At 42.2% G+C, this 20578-nt stretch overlaps 1 protein-coding gene across 4 annotated transcripts in view; it reads left to right on the top strand.

The window, feature by feature from the left end:
- The window catches only part of FER (FER tyrosine kinase), a 491045-nt gene that overhangs the window by 80749 nt on the left and 389718 nt on the right, over nt 1–20578 (top strand). For all 4 annotated transcript variants that reach the window (XM_077462310.1, XM_077462308.1, XM_077462309.1 and 1 more), the window contains 2 exons: nt 8216–8389; nt 11629–11728. In XM_077462310.1, the coding sequence (XP_077318436.1) occupies nt 8216–8389; nt 11629–11728 (274 nt within the window). The remainder of the gene's footprint in view (nt 1–8215; nt 8390–11628; nt 11729–20578) is intronic.

Genomic DNA, 20578 nt, shown 5'->3' with positions numbered 1-20578 from the left:
GGGTGTCTACTTTCCAAAATGGGGTCATTTGGGGGGGATTTGTACTGCCCTGCCATTTTAGCACCTCAAGAAATGAGATCGGCAGTCATAAATTAAAAGCTGTGTAAATTCCAGAAAATGTACTCTAGTTTGTAGACGCTATAACTTTTGCGCAAACCAAAAAATATTCGCTTATTGACATTTTTTTTACTAAAGACATGTGGCTGAATAAATTTTGCCCTCAATGTATGACTAAAATTTAGTTTATTCGATTTTTCTTATAACAAAAAGAAGAAAATATCTTTTTTTTTCAAAATTTTCGCTCTTTTTCCATTTATATCGCAAAAAAAAAAAATCGCAGAGGCAATCAAATACCATCAAAAGAAAGCTCTATTTGTGGGAAGAAAAGGACGCAAATTTCGTTTGGGTGCAATATTGCATGACCGCGCAATTACCAGTTAAAGCAGCGCAGTGCGAAATTGCAAAAAGACCTCTGGTCCTTAAGGTATTTATTGGTCCGAGGCTGAAGTGGTTTTAATACAATCAATTCCATAGAACACCAAGCATGAAGGGTCTCGCTGGTGAAACAGGTCAAAGTGCCTTGATAGGTTGTGTTTCGGGAACCCTTTTCTGATGTTCTTAATGTGCTCCCGTATACGCACACATAATTGCCTGGTAGTTCTTCCCACATTCAAAAAATATAGCTGCGCTAAAACTTATAAAACAAAATTATAAAGTGACATAATTTTTCTAATTTACAAAAAATCCCAAAAACATGCAAAAATAGTGCCAAAGTAATGATTTCCAGGCATATAAGCAGTCCAAAGAAAAGGAAAGATGGATAGGATGCTGAATCTTAGTCCATTTTCGGTGACTCTCAAAAACCACCCTTTACACACGTAGCAGGTGCACCCAGAGTAGAAAGAGATTATCCACCACCAAATTAGAGGAGGCTTACCAGCTGTCAAGATCTCTTTTTAAGGAGATCATACGGGCTTGTAAAATGTTACGTTCCTGGTCCCCACACTGGGCTCTGTTGGTAACACCAATCTATCTGCTCCCTCTTTATGGTATATCTCGTTCCACCACAATCATTTAGTACGGCAAAGAGAGAAGAAAAAAAGCTCCCATAGCATAATTCCGTAAAGATTTATTAAAATATAAAAAGTAAAGTAACAACTCACGAATTCCCAGCAGAGTGTAAACGTATAGCGTATAAAAAACGAGCCGGCCGGCTCTCTCTTGTTTGCACTACCCGCCCTTCCGGATTAACGTGGAAATGCGGTGACGTCAGCACGCCGCTCACCCTACGTCGTTTCGTCAAAAGTGACTTCTTCCCTCATATTGCAAATTGCGGGGACATTTGATGACATATGTCACGTGTGTGCTCCGGCACGTGATGAGCTCTTTGATTTTGTATTCTTTGTGGTCTGTCTTAGACCTAAAGACTTCCTTCCTGCGAGGTTGAGCCCTACTGACCCTGCAGACCAGACATTTTGTTACATTTATAGAAGCCTTTTAGTTCATCCAAAAATGTGATAGGTTTAGGTGCATCAATCACATTGTGTACCAGGAAGTTACGGAGTGTAGGGGATCTCCTATATATAAAATTAGTTTTTTTTTTTGGAAGAATAGCTGATAGAACTTTATCCTCCTGGAGAATAGGCCAGTACTTTTTCACTATTTTTTTCTATCGCATGATATTGTGTGTTATACACGGTGATGAATGCTAGATCTATTTTACGTTTTTCCTTCTTGGCCTTCTTTATTAAAGTACTCCTATCTATATTTCCAACCTCTTTTTTTTTTTTTTTTTTTCTAGATTTTCACATTTGTATCCTTTTTCCACAAATTGTGTAATAAGTCTATCACCTTGGGTGGAGAAGTCATCCAGCGAGTCACAATTCCTCCGTATCCTTAGGAGTTGTCCCTTAGGGATATTTCCCTTCCATTTAGGGTGATGGCAGCTAGAGGTTGGAATATAACTATTCCTATCTGTTTCTTTGAAAAAAGTCTTAGTGTTAAGACCATCGCCTTTTAAAAAAATCTCTAGATCTAAGAAATCTATTTTCTGCTCGTTGTATTTGCCACTAAAGGTTAGGCCATATAGATTTATTGTCCAAACTACCAAGGAAAACTTCAAATGATTCTGGGGTTCCATCCCATAAGACCACAAGATCATTTATATATCTCTGAAAGAACTTTATTTGGGGTATGTTTTTCAAATATATGTATTCTTCTTCCCACATATTCAAAAGGAGATTGGCAACACTTGGGGCATAGCGTGCGCCCATAGCAACTCCTCTGGTCTGCACATAATAGTGATGTCCATACCAGAAGTAGTTGCAAGACATTGCCAACCTCAATCCCTCAATAAAATACTGCACCTGTTCATATTTCATATCCGTATGCTCATACAGGGCTTTTTCTACCCCTACCAGTCCATCCTCTTGTGCGATACTGGTGTACACTGAGTTCACATCTATAGTTGTCAATAGGTACCTATCTGTCCCTTTGATGTTACATAATTCCTCTATAAGCTGAGTACTATCTCTCAGTTAAGATCTTCCTTTCTGAACTAGGGGTTTCAGGAAGGTATCCAGATACTCCCCTAGTCGTGAGAAGACTGAGTTGATCCCACTAATGATTGGTCTCCCAGGAGGTTTAGTTAATCTTTTATGTATTTTGGGAGTATAATACATGACAGGTGTTTTTGTCGAATTTGACACAAGGTATTCTGCTTCCTTATTGATAAGGATGCCCATTTGTTGGTCTTTCCTCACATAATTCTTCAGCTTCTCTTCATATCCAGATTTAGGGTTGCCTCGTAATACCTTGTATGTATTTTCTATTTTCAATAGATTTTCCATTTCTTCTTGGTGGTCTTTTTTGTCCAGAATTACCAGGCCTCCTCCCTTGTCAGCTGGTCTTATAACAACCTCTTTATTGTCCCCTAGCTTCTTTATCGTTTTCCATATGTTCTTTGATTTTTTTCTTATTATGTCTCTCTACCATCTTGCTGAAAGTCCCCATAGATGGATTACCCGGCGTATTTGGATTGTAAACCAATTTCTTTTTCAGTTCTGTTCGTGTATAAATCGATACAGGCCTCTCGTTGCTTTCAATATTCATTGCAAAATGTTTCTTCAAATTGAGTTTCCTCATAAATTTTTTTAAGTCTATGTATGTCTCAAATTTGTCTATGGGCTTCTCTGGGGCAAATTTTAGCCCTAAATCCAAAATTTTCATTTCATCTTCATTAAACTCCACTTGAGTTAAATTATATATCCCCTTTCCTATTATGTTTTTCTTTTTCTTGTTCTTTCCTCCTCGACATCACCTATTCTGTTTTTTCTTTCTCCATATCTCTGTATGGGTTCCAGTCATCTCCTGTATTCGTTGTTCCAGTTCCCTCTCGGTGTCCTTAGTTCCATCTCTTCTCTGTATTCTTCCCTGTGTCCACCTCTCCTGTAGGGGCCCCCTCTGGGTTCCCCTCTGTAGGTATTTTCTCCTCTCCATCTTGGAGTTCTGTAGGGAACTCTCGCTATCCATCTCCCCGGTGAACTGTCTCGGGGGCTGTTTCCGCAAAAATACCTTTCCTCTCTCATAAATCTCCTAGGTGGGTAATTTTGTCTCCTTTTGTATGGCCTACCATCCTGAGGGTATGGGTCATATGTGTACTCTCGTATAGGTGAGAAGCGGTTTCTAGTAGAAATATTACACCTGGGTATTTCATATTCCGAAGTTTCCTGATGATTTTCTCTCCTATTTCCCATCATGGTGTTTTCCTGAATGCTAGTTCTAAGTATAGGTTTGCGTCTGGGTGTGGTATTGTGGTTGGTTTGCGATAATGTAGCAGCTTCGGCTTTGTCATTTATACACCTTCATTTCATTATAGTCAATAACATCCCTCCTTTTTTTCTGTTTCTTTGCCTGTTCTTCTTTTTTTTATTTTTATAGTCTTTATGTTCAATAAAGGTATATGATGCCGATTTTATTTAAATATATTTATATATATATATATATATATATATATAAAGTAGCTCCCCTGCAAGCAGCATCTTTGGAGCGGTATACACCGCTCCTCCACCACTCCTGCCCATTGAAATGAATGGGCACCGCTGCCGAAGCGCCTGCAATGCGATTTGGCAGTGGTGCTTCACGGGCGCATTTAACCCCTTACTTGTCCATTAGCTGGGTTATAAGTGCCCCGCTAACAGCCGAGTAGCGCCGATAAAATGACTGTAAGTGCTAAAACTAGCAGCATTTTAATGTCAACGCCTGCCTGCTCCAGTGTGAAAGCAGCCTTCAGTAATAAGTGATACAGAAAATTTCTTACATTTAAACATTTATTAAAAAAAAAAAAAAAGAAAAAAAAAATACCTCCAATCAGTTCACTTGTATGTTGTATGTATAATTTAGATTAATATATATATATATATATATATATATATATATATATATATATATATATATATATATATATATATATAATAATTTTTATTATTTTTTTAAATGCACAAAAACAGGTACTCAAAACTTTTGGATGAAAAAAAATGAGCTTTTTTTATATAAATCATTAGTGTATTTTTTCCAAAATAAATTGAGTTTGAAAGACTGCTGCGCAAATACCGTGTGACATAAAAGATTGCAACAACCGCTATTTTATTCCCTAGGGTCTCTGCTAAAAAATATATTTAATTTTTGGGGTTTCTGTGATTTTCTAGCAGAAAATACAGGATTTTTACTTGTAAGCAACAATTGTCAGAAAAGATTTAGTCTGTAAATGGTTAAACTGAGAACTCCTATACACCAAGCTCAGTCCACTGAAGACCAAGAAACATTGTGTCTTTTTGAACTTTTCTTGGCAGACTGCCCAGGGAGGAGCAAAGTCACTCCACAGATTAAGTTCAGACAATTTGCATTGACTTCTATTACAGAAATCTTTTGCAAGTCGCCCTGAAGATATAATCTGCCTTTTTTATTAGCACAATCGGCCGATGCCGATTAATTAAAAAACGCCAAATATCGGCTGATATCTCGGTCGACCTCTAGATATAACCCTATCCTTGCGAAGATAGAAGGCTATGTCTGTTAATGAACTCTGAGAAATGGATTTTCCGGTAAGTAAAAAAAAAATACTATTTATTTTGCTATAAACAAAAAAGGGCCGACAATTTTGAAAGAAAAAAAACTATTTTTTTCACTTTCTGCTATGAAACATATCCAATAAAAAAATTCTTAAACAAATTCATCAGTTTAAGCCAATATGTATTCTGCTACATATTGTTTTGGTAAAAAAAAAAGATCGCAAAAGTTATAGTATTTACAAAATAGGGGATAGATTTTTTCTTTTTTTTTGGGACTGTGACATTGTGGCGGACAAATCTGACTCAAAGTGACACTTTGGAGACCAGTGACATTATTACAATGATCAGTACTAAAATAATGCACTGATCAATGTATAAATGACACTGGCAGGGGAGGGTTTAACACTAGGGGGCAATCAAGGGGTAAACTTTGCTCCCTGAATGTGTTCTAACTGTGTAGGGGCTAGGCTGTTCCTGATCACTAGGAACAGTAGATCTCCATATTGTCCCCTGTCAGAATGGTGATTTGTCTTGCATAGGCAGAATGCCGTTCTACTTCTCTACTGCGATTGCAGGTGGCAGGTGGGCACACGCTCCCAGAGTATTGATTGCATGAAATGATGTACAGGTATGGTCAATGCATATCATTGAAACAGAAACACAGCCTGTATGTATGTCCATTGACAATAGTTTAGTATATTTTGTATAACAATAAGCTCAGGGCTTATTTGTGCTCATTTCCTAAGTCCTGTGCACAAGTTAACCCATGGTTAACTCATTTGTTTCTTGCCTTAAATCTCCAACTCGGCCAGACATAGGAAGCTTTGTATTCATTGATGGACAAAAAAGCCGCCTATGAATGGCAGAGTGCCACTCAGCCCAATGCTATTTCGTTGAGAGTGTATGACCAGAAGTATTTTTCTTGTACCCGGAAGACAGTGCTGTATACTGTATGTAGCTAAGGCTACATAAAGTTAATACAGCACGCCCAGCAAGTGCGCATGTTAGTGAAGGAAATAGTTGGTTTGGACCAGCTTGGCCCACAAAAATCTAAAGTGCAAGTATACCTTGACATCAGCTTTAACTTGGCAGCTATTATGTTTTTTGTATCCTCCCGAAGTGGAACTAAAGTTTAAGGCCCCTTTCACATGGTGCGGATCCTGGGAGGATCCGTTTTTGGACATCCGCTTGCTCAGCGGGGATCGCTCCTTTGATCCCCGCTGAGCCGGCGGATGACTAGTCCATCTCTGCACACTGTGCAGAAACGGACTGGCTAGATCTCTGCATTCCTCTGTGGGGTTATCGGATGAAAATGGACCATCTGTCCGTTTTCATGTGATCCGCAGACGGATGTTAAAATAGGGTTTTCCTCTGTCGTCATTTTCGAAGCATAGCGGAGACGGATGTCATCGGATGTCAGCGAATGTACATCCACTATCCCATAGGGATACATGTATGTCCATTTTTCATCCGAAAACAGATGGATGAAAAACAAACATCTGGTCCGCCCATGTAAAAGTGGCCTAATATTAAAAAACTGGGAGCAGACAGGCTCTTTATGCAATGTCTCTTCTGCAATAAAATTAACCTACCTGCTCAGTGTTCTGTACAATGTTCACTGTGCTGTGCATGTGCAGCTCAAATTACATTCCACCCCAGTGTCTGCGTCAGCCCATGCTGATCAATCAAAATGGCCAAAGACTGGCACCCGTTTGAAGATGGGGAGAAGATGACAGCATAAGACTGTTAAAGCAGTGGTGAGTAATGCTTAGCTTAGTACCAGCTTAAAAACAAAATGGTTTATTTTAAGATTTTTTATTTAAAGGATTTATTCTCACTAAACCTTTTATTCTTTTTTGCATAATGCTGGACACATAGGGATTCGTTTTTAAATCTGTTAAATCTTTAGTGGTATTTAGCTCTTGTAATATCGGGGAACATTAGCTCTCGTGGCAGATGCGTTTGTCGGTGATTCAAGCCAGTCAGGAACTATATTTAAGGGCATGGTAGCCCATGTTTATAAAAAAAAAAGGCAAATAAAAGTCTGTAACATAAGGATTTCCCATGCAGGGGTTCTTCTCCAGCAAATAAACACAACAGAAAATGCTAGCCCTGGCTTTCTTTAACAGTACCTCTGATCTTTATCCTGGTCACACAGACCACAGGATTCCTCAGTGTGGATGGCTTCACTTTAGCACCCACAGCTCCGTTCTGGCCTTAGTCCTCAAGCCGATTGCACTGCCTCCTGCAGTCACATGTTCCGGCTGCCTCCTGCAGCCTCTCTGACTCCTGGAGACCTCCTCTCTCTCTGGGTGTGGAGCAGTCTCCAACTGGGAGCCATGAGGTCTTCCATACCCTCATTATATGTGCTGTGCTCACCTGAGCACACACCCTGCTCGAAAGCAGTTTTCTCCAGTCAACATTTATGCTCTGTAGCCTTGCACCAAGCAAATGTGCATACCCTGTGTCCCCCAAACTATCAATTTTACCTTGACAGGATCTCCTACTATCACACTATCTAAAGGGGAAAAAATACACTCCTACGTATATATCAGTTTTTATTTAGTGGTTATTGAGGGAAAAAGCCTTAAAATTAGGACAGACTGACTGTGCAATCTCCTCTAGCTCTTTAAAAGGCTATGAAGTGCAAGGACCTGCCTTATTGGAAGGTTGAATGGCTGCTGTGGTTCACATAGACCTGTTTTAGCCACAGAAATGTGCTAATTTACTTGAATTTGCTGGAATATGGTATATACATGTAATCACCTATGTGTGAGACCTATGTGCTCCATACAGAGAACACTTTGCGTTTTCTTAATGAAAGCTTTGTGTTTTCCGATTGGACGAGGTGGAGTGGAGTGGAGGAGCAGTGCCGACATGATATCTACCACGTACAATCAGAGATCTCCTTGCATTTAGTTGGAAAATGCAGAGAGTTCTTGGCACAGGATGTGGAAGCTAGTGGAGATCACTAGTGGTGCCTACTATAGTTCTTTCGAGCTATGGCGCAACTTTCTGAGACAAGTCCAAAGTAACAATATAAATACTATATATTGCCATAACTACCTAAACCTCAGCTTTAAAGGACCATGCTGAAAATCGATGCTCACCTTCTAAAAAAATATTTTGTTTTTTTTTCATATTAGTCTTGGTTGCACATGGTTCATCAGACTGAACAGCTAAGTAAAATTATGAAGAACCATGCAGAGGAACTCAATGCAGGACCGCTTCACCGCCTTACAGTCATGATCAAAGACAAGCAACAAGTAAAGAAGACTTACAACAGCATTCACCAGCAGATAGAGGCAGAGATGTTCAAGGTATAGTTTTAAATGTATGCTTATGTTTAGCTATACTATACTGTTAATGTGAATATTTTGCTGGGCTTTAAATTTTTTACTCGCGAACCGTCATCTAAACTATTTCTATATAGTGCTTCTTTGCATGATCCCATTTGCCCTTCTTTTCAGTGCAGTGATCAGCAAATTGTAATATCACATACAGTTCTGCTCTTAACTGGATCACTTACATATTTGGCAAATGTGTTTTCTGTAGAGTTCAGTAACCCTTACATGTTGCTGAAATTGTGTTGTGCAATACAGAAAGTGTGTTTATCTGACCCTTATCACAGTCTGAGTTCACAAGGTTTCCTATGTAGAGAAGACAAGATTAATTTTTTTTTTGGTAAATATCCAAGAAGATTTTAGAGAAATTTAAAAAAAAATACAGAATGTGGGCACTTCAGTTTGTTTTTAAAAGGTCCTTTCAATTTAAAGAGGGATTCCACCTACAAAAAAAATATTAAAAGCCAGCAGCTATAAATACTACAGCTGCTGACTTTTAATAAATGGACACTCACCTGTCCCGGGGTCCAGCGATGCCGAGGCCGATCGATCGCTCGGCTCTTGGCTGCTGCCGCCACCATTCTAGGTGAGGGAATCAGGAAGTGAAGCGAATCGGCTTCATTTCCCGGTTCCCTACTGCGCATGCGCGAGTCGGGCAGCGCAAAAGGAATTGTCCGCGCTGCCTCTGGGACCCGTGTGTGTCCCAGCAGGCAACGCGGCAGGACAGGAAGAGGCATAGACTCCCACGGGAGTCTATGCCCGGAAGGGGGTGTAAATACCTGTCTTTGACAGGTATCTCCACCCCCCTCCCCCCTGAAAGGTGCCAATTGTGACACCGGAGGGGGGGAGGGTTCCGATCAGCGGAGGTTCCACTTTAGGGTGGAACCCCGCTTTAAGAAGGTGCTCCTAACGACAACTTGTTATGTGTATAAAAGACACTCATCCACAGAATCTTTCTTCCATTCAAACCCCACCATCATGGGCAAGACCAAAGAGATTGTAGACCTGCACAAGGCTGGAATGGGCTACAAGACCATCAGCAAGAAGCTTGGTGAGAAGGAGGCAACCGGTGGAGCCATTTATTCTCAAATGAAAGAAATACAAATCAACCATCAATCGCCCTCGATTTGGAGCTCCATGCAAGATTTTGCCTCATGGGGTGAGGATGATTTATGAGAAAAGTGAGGGATCAGTCCAGAACTACATGGGAGGAGCTTGTGAATGATCTCAGTGCAGTTGGGACCAGTCTTAAAACAAACCATTGGTAACGCAATACGCCAACATGGATTGAAATTCTGTAGCTCTTGCCAGGCCCCTCCTCCTCAAGAAGGGTGTTTTTGGACCGAACCAGAACTGCTCGGTACCTTTTTTGTTTCTGCCCCCCTGGCCAAATTAATCTTCAATATAAAAGTGTGCACACTTGAAGTCAAACACTGACGCAGACACAGTTCAGTATTCAGATACTTCTCTATTTTATTTCCTGAACTCCAGCTGATATACAATGAGCCGGATATCTCACTATAAAATCAAAAATTAGACGAAAGACAGCGTGTACAAACCACAAATTATACATATTCGTTATTGTGACGGAGTATACGTTTTTTAGCTGGGTTATGTCTTAAAAAGGGAAAAGCAGACTATTGTAGCTATATAGGGTCTTGTTTTCAGCACCTTCTTCCTCTTTGGTGTAGTCTCATGGTGCCGAAAACAGGCACAATCTTCTTTTTGACTTTGCTCTTTTTAACCCTTGCAGTTTTGTTACACATGAAGGGAGAAGCTGGCAGACATCTTAACTGAGTATGATTAACCACTTTCAGACCGGACCAATTTGCTGGTCAAAGACCAGACCACTTTTTGCGATTCGGCACTGCGTCGCTTTAACTGACAATTGCGCGGTCGTGCGACGTGGCTCCCAAACAAAATTGACGTCCTTTTTTTCCGACAAATAGAGCTTTCTTTTGGTGGTATTTGATCACCCCTGCGGTTTTTATTTTTTGCGCTATAAACAAAAATAGAGCGACAATTTTGAAAAAAACGCATTATTTTTTACTTTTTGTTATAATAAATATCCCCCAAAAATATATAAAAAAACATTTTTTTCCCTCAGTTTAGGCCGATACGTATTCTTCTATATATTTTTGGTAAAAAAAAATCGCAATAAGCGATTATTGATTGGTTTGCGCAAAAGTTATAGCGTTTACAAAATAGGGATAGTTTTATAGCATTTTTATTAATAATTTTTTATTCTTTTTTTTTTTACTAGTAATGGCGGCGATCAGCGATTTTTATTGTGACTGCGACATTGTGGGGGACCCATCGGACATTTTTGACACATTTTTGGGACCATTGTCATTTATACAGTAATCACTGCTATATAAATGCAGTGATTCCTGTGTAAATGACACTGGCAGTGAAAGGGTTAACCAGTGGGTGGCAGTGTAGGGGTTAAGTGTTCCTAGGGGAGTGTTACTAACTGTGGGGGGGTTGGACTTTCATTTAGTGTACACTGATCTCTGCTCCAATCACATGGAGCAGAGATCAGTGTCACTAGTTGCTAGGCAGAATAGACAAATGTTGTTTACACAGCATTTGCTCTATTCGGCCGCTCCGTGAGACGATCGCGGGGATGCCCGCGGCGATCGAGTCCGCGGGTCCCGCGACCGGACTCAAGGGGGTCCCGACCAGCGCGGGAGCGCGCCGCCGGCGGCGTGCTCCCGATGGCAGGGCGGCATCGAATATTGGACGTACCTGTACGCCAATATGCCTGCCCGTGCCATTCTGTCGACGTACATCGTCGTGCGCTGGTCGGGAAGTGGTTAAGGTTGATAGCAGATAGTGGAAGATAAGCACATATATCTATAAGAGTACCAGAAATAGGCATTTCACTTATAACACTCATGATCACATCCATTACAAGGGCACATGTATAGGCCCATCTGAAGTTTGCCAATGGACATATAAATGATTTCTCATGTATTCTATTATTATTCAACTTTTCATTTTTGGATTGATATTGGTCCATTCTGCTAACTTACTGCATCAATATTAAAGGTAATAATAGTAGTTTAAAGTGTTGTGTTTGCACTCGACAATTATTGTTCTTTATCTGTGGATGGAGAAATATTAAAATAGACTCCTTGATGGTATCATGTGTTAGAAAAAAGTTACTATGTCAAGAGTTGTTGAAAATAACAATTTTTTTTTCTTTTGGTTAGGTAACAAAAACAGAAATAGAAAAGTTGAAGCTGAATTACAGGCAGCTAACAAAGGAAGTAAATTACGCTAAAGACAAGTTTAAAGAAGCGGTTACCAAAGGTGAGCTAAAAATTTTTTTTTTTCTCTTGGCTCTTCATTGAAAGTTGTGTTGTTTCATATAGCTTGTCTCACATAGAGTCCAATAAATATCCCCTTTACTCTGTGTTTGACTATGAGCATTTACAGCCAGTTGTGATCATTTATTGAGTAGCCATCCTACAAAAATGGCAAACATTTGTACAAATAAATGATCCATTCTTTTTATTTCACAAAGTCATGCTGTGTGGCTGTTCACACATAAAGTAGAATTTAAAATTGTATTTGACTTTAAAAAGTCAGTTTGGGGCCGCTTGGTTTAATTTAACTACTTTGATGACATGATTTCCTGTCTGCTGCCTGAACAAAATAGCCTGAATGCTTCTGTCCTTCAAGATAAACCTTAACATTTTTTTATCAGTGAATACAAGGCTTCCTTTATTTGGCCGTGAAATTGTGATGTCATCCACCTGCCTCTCCACCTTGGCCAATCAGAGGAAGCCTTGTACTCACTGATAAAAACAGAAGCTCTAAAATAAATATTTAATTTATTTTCTTACATCAGGGGACACAGAGCCATAGTAATAACTATGTGCGTTATATCGGCATATCAGGTGCTGGACACTGGCACGCCCCACTTCAATCCCGGGCACTTAAACACCTTCCTGCCCAGACCAATTTTGAGCTTTCAGCGCTGTCGCACTTTGAATGACAATTGCGCGGTCATGCTACACTGTACCCAAATGAAATTTTTATCATTTTTTTCCCACAAATAGAGCTTTCTTTTGGTGGTATTTGATCACCTCTACGGTTTTTATTTGTTGCTAAACAAATAAAAAAATACCGAAATTTTTTTTTTGTTTGTTTCAAAACTTTGCAAATAAGTAAGTTTTCTCCTTCACTGATGGGGTTACACTGATGGGCAATGATAAGGCGGCACTGATGGGCACCGATGAGGTGGCACCAATGAAGTGGCACTGATGAGGTGGCATTGATGGACACTGATAGGCGGCACTGATGGGTGGCACTGATGGGCGACACGGATGGGCACTGATAGGTGGCACAAATTGGCACGGATTGGCATGGATGGGCATGGATAAGTGGCACAGGTGGGCATGGGTAGGTGGCACAGGTGGGCATGGGTAGGTGGCACAGGTGGGCATGGGTAGGTGGCACAGGTGGGCATGGGTAGGCGGCACAGGTGGGCATGGGTAGGCACTGATAGGCGGCACAGATGGGAACTGATAGGCGGCATTGTATTATAATATATTGCACTAATGGATGCCAATCAGTGATGCCCATTGTGGGCACTGATTGGCATCCATTATGGGCACTGATTGGCATCCATTGTGGCACTGACTAGAATCCCTGGTGGTCTAGGGTGGCATACTTTGTCCTTGGCATCCCTGGTGGTCTGGTGGCGTCCCTGGTGGTCCAGTGTGGGCATCCTCGGGGGGGCTGTGCTGATAATCGATCAGCACAGACCCCCCCTGTCAGAGGAGCAGCCGATCGGCTCTCCTCTACTCGCGTCTGACAGACGCGAGTGAGGAAAAGCCGATCACTGTGGACACGGCTGATCACGTGGTAAAGAGTCTCCGTCGGAGACTCTTTACCAAGATCGTAGTTGCCGGGTGTCAGATTGGCACCCCGCAACAACGATCGCCGCGATGCGCGCCCCCGGGGGCGCGCAGCGGCTCATAATCCTGATCACGTCATATGACGTCCGGTCAGGATTATGCAACCACTTTGCCGCCGTCTATTTGCTATAGGGCGGGCGGCAAGTGGTTAAGGCATAAACTTACCCCATATAACCCCTCCCAGTCCTCAGTTTTTTCTCCAGTGTCTAAGGTGTTGGGCATGTGTAAGGATGTGTGTGCAGTAATCCTTTGAGAGCCAGCCATCCTGACCGGATCCGTTCTGATGTCTTCGTAATGGACTAAATGAACGGTACCCGGGCCTCGTCATCCGAAGACACAAGGTTTTGCTTGCGAATGCTTTTAAAGCTGGGCCCTGGGATCCAGTACTTTTTGGTAGTAAGGCCATTAAAAGTTTACTGACAGGGTCTTCTCGCAGGTCCAGGATTGCGGGATTACCTGAGTGTACCCCTGTTCCTGAAGGTTTCCTTTCAAGGTCTCGGAGCCTACCGTGAAGGGCGAAGATTGTTTGTTTTTTTTTTTTGTTTTTTTTTTTATCTCTGACAAACCCTGCTGCAAGGAAAGGTAGGGGAGATGATCTCTCCTTCCATGTATTGTGTTGTCATGTCATGTCTATGTGTTACCACTGGAGCACTCACCATTCTGACGCTGGAAACAGCAGAAGCTCTACTCTCCTCTCCGTTCAATCCAGCTCAGGCCCTCCGGTATGAAGGGGGGTCTGATCACTTCCTGGGCCCCCAGATTGGAGATTTTGATCTATTTGAATGTCAGCCAGCTGCCTCTTTTTCTTACAAAAAAAGTGTTTGATGCCGGCGCTCACGTGGGAGATTTGCTTCCCTGTTTGAAACAGGAAGGGGGGGTGGGCGTTTTCACACGGGGGCTGTGGCTAAACGGCGTCAGACGCTGGCCACACGTGTAGGAAGTAGTTGGAGCTCTGCAAGAGAAGCTACGGCCTGGCGGTGGAGGGACAGAGCAGAGTGGTTGCTGGTCTGGTTTGGTGACACAGGCATTTTCCTTTTGGCAACATTGTACTGTATAGCTAGGATTAATAGCAGTTATTGTACTGTACTATAGCCTAGCAAGTGAAACATTCTTTTGCTGGTACTGCCTAGTACTCTAAGGGTTCTAAGGGGTTAATGGTATACAACAAACTAAAAAACCCTTCCAAAAGAATGTCTTCCTCCCTGAGAGGTAAAAAGAAAAATACAACTAGTCAGATGAGCCGCCAAGGGTAGAACACTTCTGTCCCTGTGTATTTCATACAAACACATGAAGGAAATGGGGGGGGGGGGGGGGTTCCAGCTATTAATGCTGCAATCACCTTAGTGAGCAGATTCACACATGTCAAGTGGATAGTGCACTGATGTTAAAGGATCCAGCAAGTTAAGGTTGGATTTTCCTTTTAAAGACCAGATGTCTTTTGCAGTTCTGGCTGCGATTGGAGTAGCTCAGTCCATTAACCCTTTAACGTCTGCTCCACTGTTTTGGTGGAGATTTTGAGTCGTGCCAATGCATTGGAATGTCGACTCCAAGGGGTTAAGGAACAGGTGTGAGATACCTGAAAGTTCTGCCTGATCAGTAGGCCCGGCAAGGGGCTGGTGTATTTGACGCACTGTATCTCACAGATACTATGAAGGACTCGATCGTTTAAGCCCTATGGCTTATACTTGGACTAGTGCATTTTTGCATAGGTCCATGGCTGAGAGATTGATCAGCCGAAGCACCAGGTGAAAACCCTTAGCCAGTCTTTGTCCCTTCCTGGGGTATGGCTATTTAGAGTGGATAAGTACATCCAAAAGGGGTAAAGCTCTCTTTACCAATAAAGGAGGTTCAAACAGTTTGCCTTTAATCATGCAGCCTCTCCTAATGCCTGAGGTATCTGCGTTGAGGTGGTCTTGACAGGGGCAGCACCAGGATCTTGGGGCAGAAAGCCCATGAAGCAGAATGCTAAGGCCTTCTCATGAAGGCGCACCCCCACTTGTTTGAGTGAGGGGAAAGGTCCTCCGATTCTCAAGGTCTGGCAGGAACAATGTTAAGAGCACAGTGATTTATGCAATTTTTTTTCTCTAGGTTACATCTAGAGTTTCAAGAACCCAGATGGCCCAGTCGACTTTCGATCTGAGGGTCCGGGGTTCGGGTACTGTTTGGGTGCTGCCTGTGGGGTCCTTGGAGCTGCTGATGCGCCAGTCTTTATGTAAGAGTGTCCGTCTCCTCAAGGAATGTTCCTAAGGTTCCAGAGAAAAAAAAAAAAAAGAGAAAGAAAGAAGAGAAGTGTCTCTCTCTGGTCTCTGGATCAGCTGTTATCCCAGTCGGTGATATCAGAGATTCCCTTCGTGGAACAGGGTTTTTTGGCTCAAACCTTTTAAGGTCCCAGAGCCAAGCAGAGAGGTAATACCCACTCTAGATCTCGGAGATCTGAATCGGCACTTAAACATCCGATCCTTTCATAATTCGATTAGCTGTGTCCATCCTGCAAGGAGAGGAGTTGCATATCTGCTCCTGGTTAAAAGAAATCTCTGCGGTTTGAAATATAAAGTTATTTTTATCAACCGTGGCGCTGCCACTCGACTTAGCAACAGCACTAATAGTGTTCTGAAAGATTCTGGCACCTCCTTTAGCCAGGTTAAAGGCTCAAGGCACCGTGGTCCTAGCCTAGATTAGAGGATCTACTTTGAATATATCATTCAGTCTCAGGTCTAAAACCAGAGTCTGATCTCAGCTGTAGATTGCTGAATTCTCTAGGTTGGATTCTCAGCCTAGGAAGATTCTCATTAAAACCATCAAGGAGGTTACTTGGGGGCTGGTTATAGATACCATACAGAAGAAGTTATTCTTACCCCAGACATGAATCAGTTCCATTGTAGGACTGATTCAGCTTATCAGGAAAGGAAAATTCCTATATTTTGGCTGCAGGAGATTTTTAGGGGAAATGGTGGCCTCTTTCAAGGCCGTCCCTTATGCACAGTTATATTCAAAGACTGTTTCAAGACACCATCCTGTCGGTCTGGAACAAAGAAGATTTAGGCCTTGTTAATTTTCAATACGCTTGGCTCCTGACATAGGTCAGAGCCTAAATTGGTGGTTATCCAGCAGGAGGGAAAATCTTTATCCTGCAAGGTGTTAACAGATGCCAGCCTTCTAGGCTGGGGAGCAGCCCTGGAAGAAGATTCTGTCCAGGGGAGATGGTCCAGGTTAGAGGACCTTGCCTATCAACTTTGTTGGAATTTTTCAGGCAGTACAGCTGGCTACAGAATCTTGGTGGTCAGATTATGGGACTGTCCTGACTGGATTCAGTCTGACCGAGCCATGGCAGTGGCTTGCATCAATCACCAGGGGAGGCACGGGAAGTCGCGCAACCCAAAAAAGAGCTGAATAATGTTCTAGCCTCGGCAGAACATAACACTCCTTGCCTAGCGGCAATTTTAATATTTCAGGCATACTACTTGAAACGCCAACAATTATTTCTGGGAGAATGATCTCTTCACCCCGACATCTTCCTAGCAATATGTCAGATGGGGTACTCCGGACATGGACCTATTTGCGTTTTGCGTCAAGATTCATTAAAAAGGTTGACAACTTTATGTCAAACAAGGGGTTCGCTAGCAGGCGGAACAGACACATTCGTTTTCCCAGGGGATCAGTTTTCACTGATCTATGCTTTTCCTTCAGTTCTGCTACTTCTGCGCCTTCTCCGCAGGATTAAGCAGGATCAGAAGGAGGTGATTCTGGTTGTCCCAGCCGGGTCCCAGAAGATCTTAACTTATCGTTCATAAAGAGGGCAGTAGAAGTCCTTAGACTCTGCCATTATAGCCAGACCTTCTTGCACAAGGTTCGGTATTTGTCAGCTTTGTTAAATCAGCTGTTTGAACCTTAGGAGCAATTCTCTTGGTTCTTTGGCAAGAAAGATAATCTTTCTGGTTGCCATTTCTTCTGTTAGAAGAGTATTGGAACTAACGACTCAGTCTTGTAAGAGCCATATTTCATCATGCATAAGGACGAGGTGGTTTGATGTCCTCATCCTGAATTCTTACCAAAAGTGGTAACGGGTTTTCCTTTAAACCAATATAATATTCTTCCTTCTTTCTCTCCAGAAGCCTTAATCTGGGGAAGAGAAAGCACTCTACAGTCTCTTGATGTAGTAAGAGCGATCAGAATCTATTTAAGGGCGACCGCTCAGGTTCGCAAAACACAGGTTTTGTTTGTACTGCCAGAGGGTCCAAGATAGGGACAGGCAGTGCCAAGATCCACTATTTTACAAATGGATTTGTCAAGTGATTGATCAAGCTTCTGCTTAAAGAAGAAAATTCTTCCTTCTCAGATATTAAGAGCACATTCATCCAGGGCGATTAGTGCCTCTTGTGTGGTGCATCATCAGGCCTCTATGGCTCAGATCTGTAAGACCGCAACATTGGTCTTTGGTTCAGACGTTTATCCGATTTTTTTTCAAATCGATATTAAAGGTCATGAGCAGATTGCCTTTGGGCACAGCATACACTGCAGGTCAGTATGAGTCCTCTGGCCTCCTGTTTCCTTGATTCTGTCTCCCCCCCTCCCCCCACTTCAGTTGCCATTGCTATGGGACATCCCACATAGTTATTACTGTGGCTCTGTGTCCCCTGATGTAAGAAAAGAAAATAGGATTTTTAAAATGGCTTACCTGTAAAATCCTTTTTTTTCTATGTACATCAGGGGACACAGCGTCCCTCCCTTCTTCTACACTTTGATTGCTTGACTACAAAACTGAGGACTCCCAGTAATGGGAGGGGTTATATGGGGGAAGTTTATGCCTTAAGGGGCGTGCCAGTGTCCAGCACCTGATATGCTGATATAACCCACATAGTTATTACTATGGCTCTGTGTCCCCTGATGTACATCAAAGAAAAGGATTTTACAGGTAAGCTGTTTTAAAAATCCTATATTTAGACTTATGAGTCCATACTGATACTCGGGATCACCTTTTATCTCAACTGCTATATTCCTAGGCTGACCATGGCATCCCATATCTGGGAATCGCCTTAACCTCTCCCACCTCTAACCTGGCATATGCCAACCTTAAACGCTTAATCCAAACCATGCAAGAGGATACCCAGCGACTGTCCAAAATTGAGATGTCCTGGTCCGGAAGGCTGGTGGCATTTAAAATTCAAGTCCTTCCTAAAATGTTGTTTATTTTTGGTACTCTCCTGCTCCCATTGCCCTTACATTATCTCACATCACTAAAATCAATACTGAAATAATTTTGGAAAAGTAAAGGAGCCAGGTATTAATACCAACTCCTTATTAAACATAGACGAATAGGTGGATTTGGACTAACTGATATAGACCATTACTTTCACGCCTGACAGCTTGCACCCCTACGCCACGGGTTTTAAAACCCACAAGACATACTATGGACAGACATTGAATCTGCACTCTCACTCTTTGACCAACTCTGCCATATCTTACTGGCAGACTCCTGGAAACCTCTAAACATCAAATCCCTTCCTCTACCCACCTGCGTATCGGTGCTAGCATGGAGAAAGTTAACTTCCCATTTTCCCCAGAGCCCCCTTCTACACTGCATCCGCCGCCCACTAAGATCATTGGAACTCCTTAATCCTTGTATATCTCTTCAACAAGGGAAGAAGCAGGTATACGCTGGGTGTATCAGCACCTCTACCACAATAAACAACTTAAAACCTTTGACTCTCTACAAGCTGAGTATGACCTCCCTAGATCTGCCTCTTATTCAGACATGAGAGTATCTAGCTTCCTATCCAAACATCCCCGTCCCTGCCTGTGAATATGTGGTCATGTCTGGTAATTCCTTTCCTCTCTAACCCCCACTCAAAAGGGCACTTCCCTCTTCTACATCTCTTTGCAACACAAACTGATCTTTTCTAAAACACCCTCATGCTTAAGTGGGAAGAGAATCTCTGCACATCTTTCCCTGAGACCCAGTGCACAACAGCCATACGTTGCAACTACTCATTGGCACATTGTGTAGCCCACGGGGAACAATCACAAAAGCTGCTCACTCAATGGAACCTAACACAGTACCAAATATTGAATTTTTCCAAGACCCACTCTTTGTTGGACGGAGTGCGGACAAGTGGGCTATCAACTTCACATTTTTTGCTCATGCAAAAACCTTGCCAGCTTTTGGAGGAAATATTTTCACCATTCTTTCAGAGACCACTGGTGTATTAACTAACCCTAACCCTGCTCTTTTAATCCTACACTTGTGCATAAATAGTTACATAGTAGGTGAGGTCGAAAAAAGACGGACACAAGTCCATCAAGTCTGACCTATGTGTGTGATTATACATCATTATTACTTTGTATATCCCTGTATGTTGCAGTCGTTCAGGTGCTTATCGAATGGTTGCTTGAAACTATCAATGTCTCCTGCTGAGACCACCGCCTGTGGAAGTGAATTCCACATCCTTGCTGCTCTTACAGTAAATAACCCTCTACGTAGTTTAAACCTCTTTTATTCTAATTTTAAAGAGTGGCCACAAGTCTTGTTAAACTCCCTTTTGCGAAAAAGTTTTATCCCTATTTTGGGGTCACCAGTATGTTATTTGTATATTGAAATCATATCCACTCTCAAGAGTCTCTTCTCCAGAGAGAACAAGTTCAGTGCTCGCAACCTTTCCTCATAACTAATATCCTCCAGACCCTTTATTAGCTTTGTTGCCCTTCTTTGTACTCGCTTCATTTCTAGTACATCCTTCCTGAGGACTGGTGTCTAGAACTGGACAGCATACGCTAGGCGAGGCCAGACCAGAGTCTTGTAGAGCTGGAGAAGTATCGTTTTATCTCTGGAATGAATCCCCCTTTTTAATGAATGCCAATATTCTGCTTGCTTTATTAGCAGCAGCTTGGCATTGCATGCCATTGCTGAGCCTATCATCTACTAGGACCCCCAGGTCCTTTTTTCCATCCTAGCTATCCCCTAGAGGTTCTCCCCCCAGTGTATAGCTTGCATTCATATTTTTGCCTCCCAAATACATTATTTTAAATTTTTCGACATTTAACCTAATTTTCCATGTAGTTGGCCACCCCATTAATTTGTTCAGATCTTTTTGCAAGGTTTCCACATCCTGCGGAGAAATTATTGCCCTGCTTAGCTTATTATCATCCGCAAATACAGAGATTGAACTGTTTACCCCATCCTCCAGGTCGTTTATGAACCAATTAAACAGGATTTGTCCCAGCACAGAACCCTAGGAGACCC

The sequence above is a fragment of the Lithobates pipiens genome, unplaced genomic scaffold, assembly GCF_037356315.1.
Source record: "Lithobates pipiens isolate NorthernLeopardFrog02 unplaced genomic scaffold, aLitPip1_a1.2 Scaffold_3, whole genome shotgun sequence".
In the NCBI taxonomy this organism is placed as follows: Eukaryota; Metazoa; Chordata; class Amphibia; order Anura; family Ranidae; genus Lithobates; species Lithobates pipiens.
Note: the sequence above shows the minus strand (reverse complement) of the source record. Positions and strands in the feature narration are given on the sequence as shown.